Source organism: Periplaneta americana, chromosome 15 (assembly GCF_040183065.1).
Source record: "Periplaneta americana isolate PAMFEO1 chromosome 15, P.americana_PAMFEO1_priV1, whole genome shotgun sequence".
In the NCBI taxonomy this organism is placed as follows: Eukaryota; Metazoa; Arthropoda; class Insecta; order Blattodea; family Blattidae; genus Periplaneta; species Periplaneta americana.
In genome coordinates this window covers 17,851,373-17,874,212 of record NC_091131.1, presented here as the reverse complement: position 1 = coordinate 17,874,212, position 22,840 = coordinate 17,851,373, and the positions used below count along the sequence as shown (strand labels likewise).

General features: G+C 35.3%; 1 protein-coding gene across 1 annotated transcript; it reads left to right on the top strand.

Annotated features, from left to right (window-relative positions):
• Positions 1 to 599: 599 nt before the first annotated feature.
• Positions 600 to 22,720, top strand: LOC138714689 (trypsin-1-like). Its single transcript, XM_069846752.1, has 7 exons — positions 600 to 692; positions 8,267 to 8,399; positions 11,156 to 11,318; positions 12,706 to 12,914; positions 15,025 to 15,227; positions 19,657 to 19,711; positions 21,549 to 22,720. The coding sequence occupies exons 1-7, from the start codon at positions 615 to 617 to the stop codon at positions 21,713 to 21,715; spliced, it is 1,008 nt and encodes a 335-aa protein (XP_069702853.1). The 5' UTR covers positions 600 to 614; the 3' UTR covers positions 21,716 to 22,720.
• The last annotated feature ends 120 nt before the right edge of the window (positions 22,721 to 22,840 follow it).

Genomic DNA, 22,840 nt, shown 5'->3' with positions numbered 1-22,840 from the left:
TGCGGAGACTAAGAGGAAGACGGAAAATAGGAAAAATTGGCGGAAGCTGAGTTTGCATTGAGATACCTCCCATTGGGAGAAAACTATGAATGAATGAAACAAAACAGTCTGTCTATAAGGTACGTAATGTGTCAGTATGCAAGGAATCTTTCAAAAACTACTCGATCTGTCAGTGCGCCAGGCAAAATTATAATGAATCTAACAGTCTGCGAATAAGCCAGGTAGTTTTTGAATAAGAGGTAGTTTGAGAAGACAGATTCACAAACTGACAGTAAGGACAGGCAGCATTTCAATCAGTGAGGATGTCTGGCAATAAGGTCAGTGGGTCTCCCTAATGGAGAGCGACTCAGAGTGACATTTGTGAGCAGCTCAGTGATCTCCGTGACTCAGTGGGTCTGCATGGATGTCGTTCTTGAGAGATGCTGGGTTCGGGGAGATGAACGCGGGGTCACGATGGGACCATGGGGTTTTTCGGGTGGATTCCGTGAAGAGCGCACATCGCTGGCATTGCAGACCCTCATGGCCTTGACCCACATGGCGGCAAGGCTGCAGTCAGTCACTAGTATATATGTGCGGGGCGGCGCTCCAGGACGAAGTACAAGTCCGGACAGACCATGCAGAACTGCGGTGCACCCCTCCTGCTGCTGCTGCTTGCCTCCGCCGCCACGCTCGTGGCCTGCGCCAACCTCCAGGTCACAGCCACGTTATTATTATTATTATTATTATTATTATTATTATTATTATTATTATTATTATTATTATTATAACTCAAATCACGCAAGTAAAATGGGTAGGCATTAGATATTATTGTTATTATTATTATCATTATTATTATTATTAGCATTTGCTAGTCAATTTAAATCTGTTCAACAAAATTGTAACTCTAATTTCATTACTTATGATTCTAATATTACTGACTGTTTGTCCCTGCCTAATATTACATTCGATGATGTAAATAAAGCTATTAAAAAGCTAAAGCCTAATAAATGTAAAGGTACTGATAGCATTCCTAATTTTATAATCAAGGGTTGCTCTAATATTTTCTTGCCTGTTTTAACTTTTTTGTTCAATCTTAGCTTAAAAACAGGAATTTACCCGTCACTTTGGAAGGAAGCATCCATTATTCCAGTTTTCAAAAATGGTAATAAAAACAGTGTTACTAATTATAGACCCATTTCTATCCTAAACAATTTTTCTAAAATTTTTTAAAAAATTATCCACAAACACATTTCATTTTAAGTTAAAAATAAGATCAATTCGGCCCAACATGGATTTACAAGAGGGAAATCTACTACTACTAATTTAGTTTCCTATCTTAATCTCATAATGCCTATTGTTGAAAATCAAGGTCAAATTGACTCAATTTATTTTGATTTTAGCAAAGCATTTGATGTTGTTCCTCACAAAATTTTATTAAATAAATTAAGTAATTTTGGTCTCTCCACTAACTATGTTAATTGGTTTGAAAATTATTTAACAGATAGACAGTCTTGTGTTCGACTAGGTAATTCTCTCTCGGTTCCATTTAATAGTTTATGCGGTGTTCCTCAAGGGTCTACTTTGGGACCTTTCTTATTTTTATTATTTATAAATGATATAAGTAAAAGAATAAGTTCTAGCTGCCTTTTGTTTGCGGATGATCTCAAAATCTTTCGCAAAATTAATAGTTTGGTTGATTGTCAAATTCTTCAAAATGACATTAATTCAATTTCACAATTGTCTGTTGAAAATGGAATGAAAATTAATCAATCCAAAACTTTTGTTATTTTTTTTCACGGAAAACTATCTCCCTAAAATTTAACTATTCTCTCAGTAATGTCGTAATTACTAGGAAAGATTGTATTAGAGATCTTGGTGTCCTACTTGATTCAAAATTATATTTCCATGATCATGTGCAATATATTTAAACCCATTCGTTAAGAATGCTTGGTCTAATTAGGTCTGTAACTTATTCTTTTTCCACTCCTATGTGTTTATTAATTTTATACTATACATTGGTTAGATCCAAGCTTGAATATGCATCTGTTGTATGGAACTCCATTACTTCCACTGACTCGGCTAAATTGGAGAATATTCAAAGAAAATTTATTTCCTTGTGTTCTTATAGATTTTTACCAAATTCCGATTATAACTATGAGACTAAATGCAAATATTTTAATTGCTGTAGTTTGTTTACCAGACGTCAGGATCTTGATTATTTATTTTTTTGTAAAGTCATTAAGGGTGATATTGATTGTGAATCATTCATAAGCAATATCAGTCTTCATATTCCTGCTAATGGTTTAAGATTTCATAAAATGTTTTATAATAGGAATTCTAAATCTCTCTCTCCGGTCTGCAGATGTATTAAATATGCTAATTTGCATGGATTCAACTTGGATCCATTTAATGTGTAGTAATACTTTTCGAGTTTTATGTCAGTTGTATTATTTATGCCATTGTTAGATATGTATCATACTATTCTCGTCATTTGCATAACTTTACAATATTAATTACGGTATATCATTCCTGTCTTCATTTATATGATTTCATTAATTCATTTGTAATACATTTTATTTTATTACTATTATATTGATTGTATTTCATCTCATTGCCATTTTCTATCATTCATTCTCATCATCATTTGTTGTTTTGTTTCGTTTGTACCTGTGCTAAACTGTAATTGGCCTTGTGCTGTTGTTTTGCACATTAATATTCTAAATAAATAAATAAATAAATAAAATAAATAAATTATAACTCAAATCACGCAAGTGAAATGGGTAGGCATTAGACATTATTGTTGTTATTATTATTATTATTATTATTATTATTATTATTATTATTATTATTATTATAACTCAAATCACGCAAGTGAAATGGGTAGGCATTAGACATTATTGTTGTTATTATTATTATTATTATTATTATTATTATTATTTTTATATAATAAATATTAATAATAAATAAATAATAAATAAATAAATTATCATTATGATATTATCAGGAGTGTTATTTTATGGTGATTATTTTACCCTGATTTCGGTGATTAATATGGTTTGATTTCGATTAATACTAGTGGCTTGTGCAGCAAATGCTGCAAACTAAGTTCATTAGACGTTCAAATAAATTTGTTTCAGATTTATTTTCAGTGAAGAATACCAGACATTTTGAAACTTATTTGCTTTCATAATAATGAAATGTACTCCCGCTGAATGTTTTTTTTTATGCCAAATATTTTTTCTTGAACCTATCCACCTTCAGTTTTTGAGTTTCAACGCGAAAACGCAAGTAACAGTGTCAGGACGATCAGTGGGATTTTTATGTGGGAGTAAAGCAATAGCTATTTCAGGTCATTGTGGATTGCAGGTGAAAGTTAAAAAAATGTCAGGTTTGCTATGCTTTCGAACAATAGACATAGCATCTAGGTATAGCTGCTGCATGTAAACCGTATCCACTCTTAAAATGATCCGCGTCAAAACAAACCCATGTGACCAGCTCGCGTTTCATTGGTTATGACACCGAAGCACAATGTATAAGCAATAAGCGCGCAAAAAAAGTAGATCCCTTCATTTAATTAAAAATATGTTCTCTGAATATACTTGTTATTCTTCCGTAATTGAAATAATAATATACAAAACATAGAAATGATTATAAAATGTACCTAACCACTCTGAGATCAATAATTACAATTTAAAATAGTTTATTACATATGCATGACGCATTTGAGGGCGGTAGCACTTCAGTCGCTTCTGATGCAACCAAATGGCTGAGGTGCTGATTCTTCTGTTGCTGTGTTATGCCCCCTCACCTTGTACAGGGATATCACTTTATTTTTACCAACATTTTTAACATTAACCTGGCTATACTCGGAAACACTGTTTCCCCCTTCCATTACAGGAGTTTGATGTTACTAGTGCAACATGTAAACAAATCATTTTACTAGATATAGGATGAGAGAAAAGTAGTGTATCCATTTATGTTACAGGAAAATACGATATTACAATTTTCAGTTTGACCATCACTTTTACGGTATTTATCAAAATACAGTAGAGTAGTAACATTTTTTTTTGAAAAACTCAACTTTTCAGGCGGCTATGTTCGTTATGTAATGTCTACTTTATTTAGCATATTAATTATTGATGTTATCATACAATATAGAGAGTGCATTTAAATTGAGGGGGTCATAATTAAAGGGCTGTAAGTGCACTTAAGTTACTTTTGAGAAAATGGGGTTTAAATATTTAAGCTTTCGTAAAATCGGTGAAATTTTTTATTTAAATTTTAATGTGTGATGCGATTAAAATATCCCTTTGCCACTAAAATTTTAGATACTTTTGCTTACACTGGATGCACTTAACTCATGTTATTACAAATGTCACTAGCATTCCTTTGCTTCTAGCCAACTCAATTCAAAAAAAGCTAATCTGAATTTTTAAACAAGTTGCTGAAAATGGTTGCCGTTCATTACAATGCAGGCTTCAATTCAGTACGCATATTATTAAAAACATTTTGAAGCATATTCTCTGAAATTGAATTTATCGTTTCTTGAATATAATTTTTAGTACGATATTATTAATATAGGTTCTTTCTTCTATAGAAAACGCAATCATATTTATGAAACACACTATACACTGCAGTGTTTACTTCAGTGCTTGAAGACTTCGAATGCAACAGCGGCCGTAAGTTTGTGTGTCTGACGGGAGCAAGGACATTAGTGAAGGGGTGAGAGTGAAGTACATTCAGAAATGCAGGTACAATAAAAATGCAAGTAAAAATAAAATGATGTCCCTGTATATAATATGCTGTATAATTGATGCTTAAACTACTATTTGTTCTGCTAAAACTTACTAACTTATTATTAATATTATTAATAGTAACTAATTCTATATAGAGTATGTATTTGTATTTTACTTCGTTTATTACACTAATATACTGCGTATGGTAGCCTACTTATCTCATATGCCATCATTATGTACTTCTCACGTGCTCCCTGACAATGTGACATAATTGCGGCGCGAATGGCGGAAGGATACAATTGGGGTTTATTTATGTTAGGATCACTTTAAGAGTGGATGGACTTTAGAGCTTGAAATGTAGAGGATAAAATCATTTTATCCTGCTAAGAGATCTTGCTGAAATGATCGGGAGACTACAACATTTTCTAGGCCTCTTATTTTATCAGCAAGTAATACATTTTGGTCTTTCCTTAGGAACTGTAATTTTTGCGCTCTCTCGAGCCAATACTGAAGAGAATGACGCATATAAATATCTACACCACACCGCCATTAAGTATATGAAAAATACCCAAACCCACTTGATTAATAACTATAGAAATATTCGATTTTTAATAACAATATTATTATCTTAGTTATAGTTTTGTAGTTATATACACTATATAGCCGCCACTCAGTAAATTATGGAAATGAAGATCTAATTTAAGATATTCTCTACATCCACTTACATAACCCCACTTTCATATCACGAACATAGCATTAATATGTATAATTAATGAAAAATGGTCACATCATGGCATTAACTATAATAATATTTCATTTCTAATGGTAATAATGTCATCAAACCACCTCAAATTTTGTAGATTTTAATATCCAATACACAGTTATACTCAGAAAATTACACACCACAGAATCAGACCTGTAAATTATTTTTAGTAAGAGTTGAAATATTTAATAACCAATTAAATTTGAGCTCTAAATATGTCAGCAATCTTGCAGGGCATGGCCTTCGTGTAAGAGCCTATTGTTTATTGTAGTGTGTGTTTTGTTTTATCCTGTAATGCAATTAGTTCTCAAAACTGACGAAAGTTAGATTTTGGAAAATAGGAAAATTATGTAGGAAAACTAACGCTTCACTGAAAACTACAATTTTTCTGGAAAACTTTGGATTTCAAGCTTCAAAATGAAGGTTCATTTATTAAAATCCGTTCAGCCGTTTCCCCGTAAATTCCATTACCAGTTCAAATTATATATTATATAGATTTATTATAAAAACAGGCAATTTCGTGCATATTTTGCACCCTAAAGAAACTTAAAATAGTTATTTAAGTATCAAGGGCGGAATGAAGATGTTTATAGCGAGGACTACGGGTTTGCTTCCGAAGGCCTCTGGCCTGTGGATCACACTCATGTAATGCTGAACGATCAGATAATATGCAAATGTTCATGTAAGCTATATTTTATAATGAAGAAAATGCTCACTTTTTATTTGAAAACGAGTAATTTTTCGTGCGAATTGTCCATGAAACTTCTTTTTTGTTGAAAATATCTTGATTATGAAGTAATTTTGTGAATTTATATCAATTTCTAAAAAAATTCGCGGATATATTTCACTTAATTTTGGACTTTCATTAAGGGATTTGCATTTTCCTTGTATAAAATTAAGTTTTTAAGAAATTTCGCGTATATCGTTAATACCAAAAACGCACACCCCTACTTTATTATTATTATTATTATCATTATTATTATTATTACATCATCATAACTCTATGATATACATACATACATACATACATACATACATACATACATATATATATATATATATATATATATATATATATATATTGAGTTGGAGTAATATAACTCAGGGGCGATTTCTCAGGGCATGCTATGCTTGCTGCGGAACTCAATATTTTCGTAGGATGTGTATTTCTCAAAATGGCGTTACGTACATTAAAAATTATTTTGATTTTTGGAATACTGTATAGGCGTAATACCATCCGCAGGTTGCACTCCGCAAGTATCGCAACGCTTGCTCGTTTCTCGGAGCTACAGGGAAGACGTAGAAATAGCGAGAATATGATGCGCGCGCAAGTGCCTTCCTCCTTAGTCCGTCCTAGGCGCACATGCTTCTGTTATGTGTTGTTTGAAGCCCTGGTCCGAGAGCTACACCAACGACTATTTAACGTTACACAGAGTAGTATTGACAGTGGGAATGTGCTGTGATTTGCGAGTGCAATGCAATTGTATGAGCGGAATGCATGTGTTAGCTGCTGCATGTACCCGTATTATTAATTCTTAAACATTAATTTGAAGTATTGCAATGAATTCGGAATTGTGTGTCATTGAAACCTTATTATTAAATCCATTTTCTCGAAGGACTGTTCAAGAGAAGACAGACATTATAGAGAATATGTGCGCTCGTTTAATGCAGCTCAATACAACAATGTGCATTGGTTGGCAGGGTCGAAAAAACTAAATAAACTGTTTTGTTGGCCATGTTTGTTATATTATATCGAACTTCTACATCTGATAAGCAAATATGATCCAAGACTCATAATGATTTCATAAATATAAAATAAATTATTTATGTGAGTCTGATTATTTTTATTTATTATGAATTATTACATCCTCCCATCTTCCTCTATGAATAAAAGAGCAAGCCTAACTTTCGTGACTAGCATTCGCCCCTGATATAACTGTTCAGTTTGTAATAGCTTATTGCTTGAATAGAGTAGGCTACAACAAAAATAATAATTAAAATACCATATAAGTTCCAAATGATTGCTTTTTCTCATTCATTTGGAACTAATAATGTATTTTTAAATTTTCTAACGTCGTTAAGAAGTAAGTTTATAGAGAAATAATTACACAGTTTTGTTCATAAACTAATCGGGTTCATTGAGTTATAAACCAATTGCAAAACATTTAGATATGGTCCCGTTTCCCTCCTCCAACATGAGTAGTGTCCCTTGTGTGGGACGAACAGCTTTCGGAGGAAAATCTTGAGGAATATATTCAAATTTTGTTACAATTTTCCACTATGGCGGATGGACGCTAACTTTTTTACGGGGTGCTGTGTGTTGAAACGACAGAACCATTTTCTTGCAGTGTTTTCTCCGATGGCATTCTCCCAGTACGCGGCACAAATGTTTCCAGTTGCCTCCGCTGCCTTTGCTCCTCTATTAAGCTAATACAGAAGAATATGCCAAAAATGTTTCCCCCCCCCACTTAACACTCCATCTTCCATTTTCTTTAGTCCACAAATACTACAAACTTTCTCCAAATGATCAAAATACTAGGCGTATTTACAAGGCAACACTCCAAATAACAAATGCCAAACGATGAACAATCTCCTAACAACACAGTGTTTGATGACGAATAAAACCACTACGAACTTACCCATCATTCTACTGTTTTATTTGTTCACGAATTGAGACGTTAGTGACAATGACCAGGGTAATAAAGATACATATATTTCTTAAATACGACATTTTCCATGAATACAGTACGATGTGTAACTCCAATTGATAATGAACATTGTCTTTCAGCCGAGCGACCAGGAGGCTCTTGAGGAACGGCTGTCTTTTCTGGAGTGGGTGTTGAGCTTCATCTCCCCGGGGGGTTCCATCTCTGAGGAACCAGTACCGGAGCCCATCGACCCGTCCAAGTGCCAGCCTTGCAGTGAGTCATTTATACTTCCTGTATATATCTTGACTCAGTGGGTATTCTGAAAACTTATGTGTCTGGGGCTTTGAAGGGCTCAGTATAAACATATTAGTAAATCACACATCTAGAAGTTTAGAATCGAGCAGCTAAAATTATCAGACAATTTTGTAAATATCTATATTTGTCATTTGTAATTTACACATTTAAGCAATTTATATTATGCTCTAAATAATTACACAGATAATTAATGTATAATTTAGACGCTTTGAGCGCAATCTAAATTTCAAAGAAATATACAGTGTGTCTCGAAATTCGCATACACGGGCTAGATCGTGTGATTCCTGAATGAAAATGGAGACGAAAATGCCAGTGGCAAAATTTCGTTGTAAGAATTTTTAATTGCACAATTGGAGAACACGTGTTCAGATTCTGGTTGGGCCAAGTTACCTGGTTGAATTTTTCAACCCATTAAGAGCAAATGCTGGGTAACTTTCGGCGCTGAACCCGGGGTTCATTTCGCTATCATTATCATCTTCATTCCATTTAGACGTTAGATAAGCTTAATAGTTGATAAAGCGTCATAGGATAAGCAATTAAAAACATCCTAGGAAATTAAACAGATGTACTTGTTCGATTATTTGGTTCTCCAATACTATCTTAGAATTCTCACTGCCTAGTTGCTGGAAAAAGTTATCACTTTTGTTTTCTGTTTGGAGATTTTTTGATTTAACCCTTCTGTTATTTCATATAATTTAAAGAGGCCTCTCTACAGTATATTTTCATCTCTGCATAAATAATGGTTTTCAAAATCTTCTTTTGCTTTTAAGTTTTCCATTTTCTTTAGCGTATAATTAACACAAACTTTCATAAAAATTGATCAATTTAAAACGTATCCAGTAATACAATATTATTATACAGGGTGATCCGTTTGGGTATGGATAAAATAAAAACACCGTAAAACATTTACTACTGAACTTTATTTGTTGAATCTTTGTGCATGCAACACTGAAAGATGGGAGATTCGTCAGAGCTAAACATGGCTTCCATTGTGCACCCTGCACAACTCATAACGGTGATGCAATTCAGCCCATGCCAGTTGTAACATAAGAGGGATGATTTGTTGAAAAGCTTGAGTAATTTTTTACTCTTAGATCATCAATGTTTTGGATTTCTGTGAATAGACAATATCTTTAACAAAACCCTACACGAAGAAGTTAGGAAGGGTTAGATCTGGGGAGTTTGGGGACAAGCCCAAGAGATAGCTGCTTCTCGTACTGGGTTTCGCCTGCGACTTCCTGCATGTTTTTTTTTTTTTTAACACAGAACCTGTTTCTACAAATGTTCGATACAATAACATTATAGAATCGTATTTAGGTACATCATGCACACCATACTCACATCGAAATTCCCTTTGAACTCTTTTAATATTCTGAAATTTAGCATACCAAAGAACACATTGTGCCTGTTGTTGATTTATAGCAGCCATTTTAATCAACTACGATTTTCATTTGTACTTTCAGATTATGGGTTGTTGATTTGTCATATATGGAAACTCCCATCTTTTAATCATAATATAACCAGCAAAAAAATTTGTCCTACTATCATAATAGCTTTATTCAAATTCAAATAAATTCAAATTCAAATTTATTTACAATTTACATTTGAAATGAATACATATGAGTAGATACCCGAAATGAGCATATGCTCGTGCTCGGGTACAGTCCACTAGTCTACATAAATTTTACAGAGATCAATAATAATGCTGATGATAGAAAAAATAGTAACAGCAACAACAATAGTAATAATAATAATAATAATAATAATAATAATAATAATAATAATAATAATAATAATAATATTAGTGATAAAACAAAAATATTTACAATAATAAAATAAATACTAAGACGGATAAAATAAAATATAAAACCACTAGCGAGAGTTAACACAACTTAAATAAGTAAGTATATAATAACCGGAAAAAAATGACGAACTCGAAAATCAACAGAAAAGCTCGTTGTATCGCAGACGACAGCAACCGCCGTATTGACATTGTGTTGTGCATTATTGGTAGTAGGGGGGAGCCGAAAGTCTACGTAACTGCCGTTCTCTTCGAATCTTCTCGTACAATCATGGGAAGTTAATGCTGCAAAAACAAAATGTCTACGAGTCAAACTGTTCATTATTACCCGGATAAATACAAATAATACTGAAATATATTAATCAAGTTTCAGTTATACTGTAGATCTCCTCTTTTGTGCAAGAGGTATCATATCAAAATATTTTATGAATGGCGGGGAAAATATAAATTTCAAAAACTCTCTAGTGACAAGAGATAGTGACAGGTACAATCAAGTATATCTGTGGCGATGCTAAGAAATCATTTATTGGAGATATACACTGTTTTTAATTAAGAAAATGATCTATTTATATTTATTACAATGCTTTATCTTATAGGTTACATGCATCAGATAAATACAATAAAAATTAGTGCCATATAATGCTACTAACACTTAAAAAAATAATAATAAAATTTATCAAATACCATACAAACATTTTCACCTTATTTTATTTTATTTTATTTTATAATAATAAACTAATATTATCCACACCCAAACGGATCAGACCGTATTATTAAAATGACAAATCCCAAACAAATGTCTTAACAAAGGTCTTATTGCGATGGAAAACAGAAATGCTACAAAACTATGCTAGCTGTGAAATTGTATTAGAAATAAATTGAAAGTAAATTAAGTGTCCGGACTGTGTCGCAGAATGTGGCATTGTGAACAAGAGAGTCCGCATCATCGGAGGGCAGGAAACTCAAGTGAACCAGTACCCCTGGATGGCTCAGCTCCTGTACAACAACAGGTTCTACTGCGGTGCCTCCCTTATCAATTCCATGTACGTCCTCACGGCCTCACATTGCGTCAAAGGGTACGTAATACGTCCACTTTCAACTGTAATAATTAGCATGGATTTGTTGTGTAATCCCAGTCTAAAATAAGAGTATCACAAAAATAACTTACTTACTGGCTTTTAAGGAACCCGGAGGTTCATTACCGCCCTCACATAAGCCCGCCATTGGTTCCTATCCTGAGCAAGATTAATCCATTCTCTATCATCATATCCCACCTCCCTCAAATCCATTTTAATATTATCCTCCCATCCACGTCTCGGTCACCCTGAAGATCTTTTTTCCTCCGGCTTCCCCATTAACACTCTATATGCATTTCTGGATTCACCCATACGTGCTATATGCCCTACCCATCTCAAACGTCTGGATTTAATGTTCCTAATTATGTCAGGTAAAGAATACAATGCGTGCACTTCTGTGTTGTGTAACTTTCTCCATTCTCCTGTAACTTCATTCCTCTTAGCCCCAAATATTTTCCTAAGCACCTTATTCTCAAACACCCTTAACCTATGTTCCTTCCTCAAAGTGAGAGTGCGAGTTTCACAACCATACAGAACAACCGGTAATATAACTGTTTTATAAATTCTAACTTTCAGATTTTTTGACAGCAGACTGGATGTTAAAACCTTCTCAACCGAATAATAACAGGCATTTCCCATATTTATTCTGTGTTTAATTTCCTCCTGAGTATCATTTATATTTGTTACTGTTGCTCCAAGATATTTGAACTTATCCACCTCTTCAAAAGATAAATTTCCAACTTCTATATTTCCATTTCGTACCATATTCCCGTCACGACACATAATCATATACTTAGTCTTTTCGGGATTTACTTCCAAACCTATCTCTTTACTTGCTTCCAGTAAAATTCCCGTGTTTTCCCTAATCGTTTGTGGCTTTTCTCCTAACATATTCACGTCATCCGTATAGACAAGCAGCTGATGTAACCCGTTCAATTCCAAACCCTCTCTGTTATGCTGGACTTTCCTAATGGCATACTCTAGAGCGAAGTTAAAAAGTAAAGGTGTTAGTGCATTTCCTTGCTTTAGCCCATAGTGAATTGGAAACGCATCTGACAGAAACTGGCCTATACGAACTCTGCTGTATGTTTTACTGAGACACATTTTAATTAATCGAACTAGTTTCTTGGGAATACCAAATTCAATAAGAATAGTATATAAAACCTCTCTTAACCGAGTCATATGCCTCATATATATCACGAAAATGACGCATAAATTACATTGTATTATGTTAGTTTTATTACAATTTAATATTAATATATTGTCTGAGGACCAATGACATATTTTGAGAAGAATGATAATGATGTAAGGCGTGTCTATTGTAATGTAAGCTTTATTATTTGGGACTGTTAGCGTTCTAGAAAACGAGATGCTTTGGTTCTTACAGATTCAACAAGAACAGAATCACAGTGCGGTTGCTGGACCACAAGCGGGGCTCGAACTCAGAGGCGGAAACCATCGACCGCAGGGTGCAACGCGCCGTGATTCACGGCCGCTACGACGACTCCACCTTCAACAACGACATCGCGCTGCTGAAGCTGGATCGTGAGCTCAAGCTGGAAGGAAAGCTGAGACCCGTATGCCTGCCCACCCTGGGTGAGTTATGATCAGAAGCGCGGTATAGCAGAGTATGAATCAACCTTATCGTGTGGGCAGTTAGTAAGTTTAAACAGAGTTTATGAAATGTTCACTTGGTGAGATTAACTAGTTCCAGAACTGTACTGATGTAGACGAAATAGTCCACACCTGTGGAGTAACGATCAGCGCGTCTGGCCGCGAAACCAGGTGGCCCGGGTTCGAATCCCGGTCGGGGCAAGTTACATGGTTGAGGTTTTTTCCGGGGTTTTCCCTCAACCCAATACGAGCAAATGCTGGGTAACTTTCGGTGCTGGACCCCGGACTCATTTCACCGGCATTAGCACCTTCGTTTCATTCTGACGTTAAATAACCTAGATGTTGATATAGCGTCGTAAAATAAACCAATAAAATAAAAAAAATAGACGAAATATATCACCCGCGAAAAAATATAATTGCATTTATTTATTTATTTATTTATTTATTTATTTATTTATTTATTTATTTATTTATTTATTTATTTATTTATTCAAAGGAAATTTTTCTACAGTAATGTCACTAGAGGTTTTGATTTATCTAGAGAAAATCAAAACTCGAGTAGGATTTAATTGACCCGATTACAAGAAATTATATACAGACTAGAAGAAATAAAGTACGTATTCTAATACAATAAAACATTAATTGACTTACTAATTGCCTTGAAAATGTATTATTGTACCATGTCATCGTTACAAATATTCCGCTAGATGGCAGTAGTATGTTATGATGAGCTGTTCTCTTGTTAGCCGTTGTGCTAAATATACAATCTTCATTGAATTCTATGGACGTTTACTAGTCAAGAAGGTTTTGCTGATTCGGTTTAATTTTTATTTCAACAGTTGCATTCCACTTCAATTATCAATATAATTAAACAATCTCTGATACGTGACTATCCATAATCTTATACAGCAGAAGCTGTAACATAACCTAAATAATACAAACAAGATAAATATATAAATTCTAAATTATAGACATCAGCTCAAAGAATTTGAGTGACCACAAGGGTCCTGAATACAATAAACATGTACAATAATGTGATGTGATACATTAAAGAAAAAAAAAGTTAATTGTTGAAGGCAAAATAAATGGATTAATTTAAATAGAGATGATGATGTAGTATTTGAAGAGAATCCTTGATAATATTTATAAGGACAGACATTACATAATCGAAAGGAATGTGAAGTTCCTTAAGATAATTCCAAGTGAATTTTGTGATTGAACCTCTACTGCCAAACAGCAAACCAATGACGGACCATTGTTTAAGAGGGACGTTGTACCTTTGAGAAAGATAAGGCAGACAAGGTTCATATATAGACTTCTCAATATCAACTTCGGTGGCCTGATTTAGGTTTCTTTCGAAACGGATAGTAGGGTCAAGAACAAGAGCCCGTTTTAAGCGTCCGTTGATAGCAATAATGTCTGCCCATCTAAAAGAACCATCTGATGATACACAATGTACTTCCTCATGAATCTCCCAATTTAAAGTTTTTAACGATGTCGCCAAAGCATGTCGTACACGATGATGTCTAGCATTGATCAGCAGCTCGCCTTTGGGGCATTGTCCAAGCACGTTTTAATTAAGGATGATGAAATAAACATTAACCATTTTATAAAGTACAATTATTGAATGTACACTGTTGGCAAACAAAGAAACAAATACTAGGGAGGTTATAAAAACAAACAAAAATGCTAGGGAAGTGGTAAAACTTTTAGGATAAGCAGCCATGTTTGGTTGGAACACGTTCCGTATCGTTTTATTGGTCAAAAATAGTATGATGTAATGAAAGTGTAATAGCCTAGTCAATGTTATATATTTTATTCTGATCAAATTTCTGCACATTTAAAGGACAAAACTAAAATTCTTTCAATCACTTATTTTCATATTCACCGTTCTCTTAAATTGACTGAGCATGTTGGAAATTCAATCAATGGCTTTCCCAAAACACGCTATAAAATGTTTCATATAAAACAATTTTTACCTCGGAAAGGAACCAAAAACGAGCAAAATTGTATTAAAAATTTTTTAATGAAATTTCTCAAAGAATAACCCCCTGAAATTAATGACGTTATTTACGGTTCATCCTGTATATAGGCAAAAGTTTCACTGGGGTGAACGGTTTGGTGACGGGGTGGGGTGTAACTGCCCAGAACGGAGCTCCTTCCGACGTCCTGAACGAGGTGACAGTCCCCATCATGTCCAACAAGGAGTGCAAGAGCACCGCGTATGGCAACAAGAGGATAACGGACAACATGATGTGTGCAGGATACCCCGAGGGCAAGAAGGACTCATGCCAGGTAAGGGTTATCATTCAGTTACATATAAACGAAGTCTGCCAATATTGAGTGCGTGTGAAAGACGAGTAAGTTAATCTTGTGATATAATCTATGTCTGTCATGGGCAGATACAAGCAACATAAACAAAACACATTCATTGCATTTAATATATCATATCTTGTTATTAGAGATGGGAGCAATAGGATAGGCCTAATATGTATAAAAAAATTTGATTCTGAAATTCTTGTAGTTTGTGACAAAAATGGGTATTTATGTGGTAAGATTTTTAAATATATATTTTTTCATATTAATTTTAACCATATATAGCTAATATAAATTTAAAACAAAAATTGTATCCTTAATATTATTTTTATTCTCTTACAATTGAATGGCTGCCTAGAATAACGTTGTAAGTCAATTTTTACAGTTTGTCAGGAAATTAAAAATATGTTTATTCCATACTAACATTGTTAAATATTATAAAATATGACTGTGTTAGGTCTGTATTAATACTTCAGTAAGTATGTACACCATTTATATACAGAATGGGTGGGAAGTAACTCCCTATTGTAATATGGTTATAAATCTGTTAATATTTATTCTATTTGACTGGAACAAATTTTGCTTTTTAGTTTAACATGGTAGGAGTCTATGGATTAACTTAAAACTCCACATATGCTCCAGCATTTTTCACTAATGTTCGTAACCGGCAAGGGATACTTTCAATTGACGTGCAGGAATTCCTGTGGTATGTTATTGAGGACTTGGCGTAGACGATCTTCCAGTTCATCCAAAGTTCGTGGTTTGGTGCGACAAACTTCTTCCTTCGCCCAACCCCACAAAAAGAAGTCGCACGGGGTGAGGTCGGGACTCCGTGCTGGCCACTCATGCGGACCACGGCGACCCAACCAACGTCCTGGGGAATGTCGGTCTAACCAGTCACGGACGTTGAGTGCAAAATGTGGTGGGGCTCCATCTTGCATCCAAATTAGGTCGTTGATATTATCCCAGGTGGAAACAATTGGCCAAACTTCATCTTCCAACATGGCTAGGTACCGTTCAGAGTTCATGGTGTCTCGAAGAATGAACGGACCCACAAGTTTGTTGGATGTAATGCCACACCAAACTGTGACCTTAGGGCGGCTTTGAGACTTTTCAACTGTTGCCCCTGGATCATGCTGTGGCCAGTAGTGACAATTGTGACGGTTCACAAACCCTCCAATATGAAAAATTGCTTCGTCGCTCCAAATGATATTCTCGAACAACTGGGGCCAGTCTCCATACCAACCTAGCATAAGTTCACCATATTCCATTCGATGGTCACAATCTTCCAGCGATAGCTGTTGACAGTAATGTGGCTTCCACGGCCGGAAATTTAATTCTTTTTCCAGCACAGTTGTGATTGTGTGTCGGGAGAGACCACTTTCACGACTGGCTTGTCGTGTTGATTTTTGTGGACTTCTGGTGAACATTTCCTCAACCCTTCGCACATTTTCGTCTGACCTGGATGTTGAGGGACGGCCACTTCTACGAATATCCGCCACAGATCTTGTGGTCATCAGTTTAGCATGGCAGTTCTTGATTGTCTTTGGATCCAGTGTAGCGCGAGGCCCATGCTCTGCACCTGCACAACAGAACGCCAGACTTCATAGCGGGTGGCAACCTGAGCTCTCTCCTACACTGTGATGCAGTCAGCCATTACAGATCACGTTCTACCTCTATAAAGAAAGTATGTATTAAGTTTCATAAAAATATTAATATATACAAAAATTATAAGCACATTGCAATAAGGAGTTACTTCCCACCCACCCTGTATATGTATTGTCTTCATCTTCCTATTGACACAACATTTTGAACATTTACGGTCTTACTAATAAAAACTCTATATACAGATGTTTAACTATCTTATACTTATACAATGAGTAGCTCGTTTATACGTCGTGTGTAAATTTCTTACTAATAATCACTACATACGTCGTGTATAACAGTACAACTGTTACACAGCTACGTCATAGTTTCGTCATTACTTCGTTACGAAAGGTAATAGAATATCTGCGGTTCTCTATTGCACCCGGTAGAGCGCTCTACTGTGGCGTGTGAAATATCGATAGTACAACTAGCTCTAACCGATTACCACATTATATTTTGGTCAAAGAGTACAAGCTACAGCAATATTATTCTACTTATTCTGTGCTCTTTGGTGTGTTCTTCTGTGGTTACAAGGCATCCATCATCATGAAATGACAGTCGATACGAACAGCTGTTAGAGAGGCGGCCATTTTTTCTCTGTATACAACGCTTAAACAAGGGGTTTCGTATATATAACTACTGCAAAGCAATTCCCATTGTATAGTTACAGCCTGTTTATACATCCATCGCTTATGCATGGTTTATTAATAACGTTTTCTGTCTCAACGCTGCATAAGTCTCGTATAAAAACTATACACGGTTTATTAGTAAGACCGTTACAGTAGAAAAACGTTGCATGTCAATCCAGAAGAACAACGTTGTAAAGCAAAGAAACTTAAATACTCTCCATATTTCCTGGTACATTCTTTATGGTTATTACATTTGAGTACATTAAATGATGATAATAATAATAATAATAATAATAATAATAATAATAATAATAATAATAATAATAATGATACGGTCTTACTAATAAAAACCCTATATACAGACGTTTAACTGTCTTACACTTATACAATGAGTAGCTCGTTTATAAGTCGTGTGTAAATTCCTTACTAATAATCACTACATACGTCGTGTACAACAGTATAACTGTTACACAGCTACGTCATAGTTTCGTCATTACTTCGTTACGAAAGGTAATAGAATATCTGAGGTTCTCTATTGCATCCGGTAGAGCGCTGTAGTGTGGCGTGTTAAATATCGACAGTACAACTGGCTCTAATCGATTACCACACTACATTTTGGTCAAAGAGTACAAGCTACAGCAATATTATTCTAATAATTCTATGATCTTTGGTTTGTTCTTCTGTGGCTACAAGGTAACCATCATCATAAAATGACAGTCGATACGAACAGCTGTTAGAGGGGCGGCCATTTTTTCGCTATATACAACGCTTAAACAAGGGGTTTCGTGTATATAGCTAATGCAAAGCAATTCCCATTGTATAGTTACAGCCTGTTTATACGTCCATAGCTTATTCACAGTTTATTAGTAACGTTTTCTGTCTCAACTCTGCATAAGTCTCGTATAAAAACTATACACTGTTTATTAGTAAGACTGTTATAGACAAATTTATATCATAAGAACTTGAAACGAATTACTCAACTTAGATCATGTGTTTAGGCATACAATATCAATATCACACAGACAAGAATCTTTCTTTTTCTTTATCCTGTTATTAGGCCAAGGTAGAATTCAGAGTAACCATGACCTTATTACCTTTAACTATTCTCCTTTAGCACTCTATAGGCCTACATTGACTTACAACATCATTCTACTCATCAGTTCAGGTCGTTTCACAGCTGGTTTAATGTCCCCTTTTTTCGAAGTATATTCTTTCCCCTGATCCTTTAGTGTCTTACGTACATTGTCCTTCCATTGCATGATATTAATCTTACGTTTTCTCTTCCTATTTACGTTTTTTATGAGACCATGTGACACGCTACAAGTATGATTGTCCGCCATTTTATTTGCGTTACAACGTTATTCAGCTCAGCAACACAATCAAATTACTAGAGCTCTCGAAGTAGTGTGAATATCAGCAAGACGATGACAGCACATGATGCAAGATGTGCGATACAACATTTAACAGCCTAAAACTCAGTTTGGCCAATAACGGACAACGTTATTCTAGGCAGCCATTCAATTATATGTAAGAGATTAATAGAATGCACATGCTGCGTTATGAAATATGATCAAGTAACTTCTCGCACCTTCTGGGCCGATTTGGCCTGTCATGGGGTTGACTTCATTTTACGAAAGTCAGTAGGTTATGGTTTAATCTACCCGGTCTCGTTAATATTCTCAATATATGATATATTTAATTCTTTTCCAGAGCTGTGATCTAATAAAATCATGTTTTTAACACTAGTCAACAATGAACTCTTATTTTAGTAATTATGATTCAAGTTAAATATGGCAACATCGCTTCATATTTCTGTAACAACTACCGTCCCCCCTTGCGTCTCTACCTCACCGGCTTCGCAGTTGCCATGCTCCTTTTTCGTATAGTTTTAAAGCTAACGTAACGCTTATATTTTTAAATATGGAGGATCAAATTTTATCGACCGCGTTGGCATCACAAGAGAATAGATTAAGGAACAAATAGAACACACGGAATCACAATAGTCTCATTGAATAGTTGGTAACTTTTCCATTATAACCAATATAATATCCAATCTGTGAGTGGGCTTCATTCCAGATTCCAGTCACGATAGGTAGATAATTCTGTATATTGTCTGAATTTTTTGTTCGCAGGGTGACAGCGGTGGGCCTCTGCACATTGTGAACGGGACTGAATACGATGTTGCCGGTGAGTATATCATGTGACCAGACTACCACGCGAATTGAATTCGTAAATCTGCAGTGCTCGGGAAAAGTGACACAAGTCAGTTTCCACAAAGCTTTTTTGATAATTTATTGACAACTTACACTGGTTTATGTCGATTTGATTTTTTTCTGTATGAATTATTGGAATACTTATGCATTTTTTCCCAAGCGAGCAGATGTTCCGTAAGTTGCCAATAAATTATCAAAAAAGGTTTGTGGAAACTGACTTGTGTCACTTTTCCCGCGCACTACAGAAATATTCTATGTCATAAATTTTGAAGTTGATTAACCTGTGTTTATGTTGACTTGCTTGTAGACATGAGAGAACGCCATTGGTCATTTATACACAAATAACATTACAATGCGTAATATCGACTTTACATATCGATATTCATAGTCGTTTCCGTTCTTGGTTTATTCAATTGTGAATAAAAAATCTTCACTTTCACGTCTGTCACTTCCCGTAGCTACTCTTTCTGCTTCTCGTTCTCGATTTATTGTCAAATATAGATGTTGCACGTCCAAACAAATAATGTGGCTGCTATTGCTTTTCGCGGGGACAAAACATTCGCACAAGCGCATTCTAACTCCAGTACTTACTTACTTACTTACTTACTTACTTACTTACTTACTTACTTACTTACTGACTTACTTACTTACTTACTTACTGGCTTTTAAGGAAACCGGAGTTTCATTGCCGCCCTCACATAAGCCTGCCATTGGTCCCTATCCTGAGCAAGATTAATCCAGTCTCTATCATCATATCCCACCTCCCTCAGATCCATTTTAATATTATCTTACCATCTACGTCTCGGCATCCCAACTAACACTCTATATGCATTTCTGGATTCGCCCATACATGCTACATGCCTTGCCCATCTCAAACGTCTGGATTTAACGTCCCTAATTATGTCAGATGAAGAATACAATGCGTGCAGTTCTGTGTTGTGTAACTTTCTCCATTCTCCTGTAACTTCATCCCTTTTAGCCCCAAATATTTTCCTAAGCACCTTATTCTCAAGCACCCTTAACTTATGTTCCTCTCTCAAAGTGAGAGTCCAAGTTTCACAACCCTACAGAACAACCGGTAATATAACTGTTTTATAAATTCTAACTTTCAGATTTTTTGACAGCAGACTGGATGATAAAAGCTTCTCAACCGAATAATAACAGGCATTTCCCATATTTATTCTGTGTTTAATTTCCTCCCGAGTATCACTTATATTAATGTTGCTCCAAGATATTTGAACTTCTCCACCTCTTCAAAAGATAAATTTCCAATTTTTATATTTCCATTTCGTACACTATTCCCGTCACGACACATAATCATATACTTTGTCTTTTCGGGAATTACTTCCAAACTTATCTCATTACTTGCTTCAAGTAAAATTCCCGTGTTTTCCCTAATCGTTTGTGGATTTTCTCCTAACATATTCACGTCATCCGCATAGACAAGCAGCTGATGTAACCCGTTCAATTCCGAACCCTCTCTGTTATCCTGGAATTTCCTAATGGCATATTCTAGAGCAAAGTTAAAAAGTAAAGGTGATAGTGCATCTCCTTGCTTTAGCCCACAGTGAATTGGAAATGCATCCGACAGAAACTGACCTATACGAACTCTCCTGTACGTTTCACTGAGATATTTTAATTAATCGAACTAGTTTCTTGGGAATACCCGATTCAATAAGGATATCATATAAAACTTCTCTTTAAACTCCAGTAGTAAGATAAACGTCGAGTGACGTCTTCGGCCTCACGGATTGGTGCATCTTTAATGAAAAATTACCCAGATAGAAAAATACTCGATCTTACTTTTCCAGGGGTGGTATCGTGGGGTGAGGGATGTGCTCAGGCCAACCACCCCGGAGTGTACACGCGTGTCAACCGCTACATCACCTGGATCAAGAAACACACTCAGGACTCTTGTTTCTGCGACGGAGAGCAGACTAGCGATCAACCCAGCAACCACAGTGGCTCAAATTATTAAGTTATTGTGATGTGTGTGGCATTGAACACCATAGCAGAATTACACACAACGACTTTGCACAACCTGTCGTGACGGAATCAATTTCTTCAACCTTGGAGCCCGTATTCCTCAGAGCCATTCCCATATTATTCTACCAGCAGAATCATTACAATTTGTCCCGTGTAATTTTACTAATTAAAACTTTAGAAATTGCTTCAATGTTACAGCTGTTTATTAGTTCTGCTACTTATTGTAATGTTTTCCATCTTTTTTTACGTGAATTCATCTATAAGTTCGGTCCACCATCCTAGAAAGTCGACCGATACATTTTCAGACCAGTTTTGCCGCGCCTATAATTTCTAAACTACACGACATATTCCAATGAAGTAAATGGGGATCGACAGATGAAGGATCAACGTATCCAACATGACCTTGAGTTGAAGAGGATGACGTCATCTAGCGATACGCGGCAGTCAAAGCAGTGCAACTCGAGAATTCGAAGCGATAGAACGTTCGCAGTATTGTCAAATGATCATAACGAACCAGGCTAGAAACTCAATTCGGCAACAATCGGCAGACGACAAATTTAAGTAGAAAAATTCGCGAGTGAATTAAATTTGAGTGAAGAGAGAAAATTCACAATGACAGGCATATGCAGCGTCTATTAAGAGTGGTTGCTATAGCAACCGACATGTTTGCTCTCAATGCATACAAGATGGATACTCCAAGGAATCCCAGTACAGAAAATATGTACCGGGTTTATGGAAAGAAGAGATGTTGATTGTCACTGCTGATGCTTACCTTGATGTGACTTGTATTATATCAGGGACGTACTGACGCATAAAACTTTCCGATGTAGCTTACCTCCATTTTTTAATCAACGAGGTGGTTATAGCTTATGTCCATGGACAGACTCACGAGTTGGTAGACATCACAACAGCAAGAAATAATCTACAGTATTTGATATTCAATTTTAAATGTCATGTAATGATAAATGTGAGAAAAATATAAGCCTATTTTATTAAAGCTGTTTTTTTACTTGACGAAACCAGAAAAAAATCAACTCTGCAGAAAGACGTTGGATTATTTTGAGGACATTTAATTGCGAACAACCCAGCAACCACAACGGCTCAAATTATTACTTTA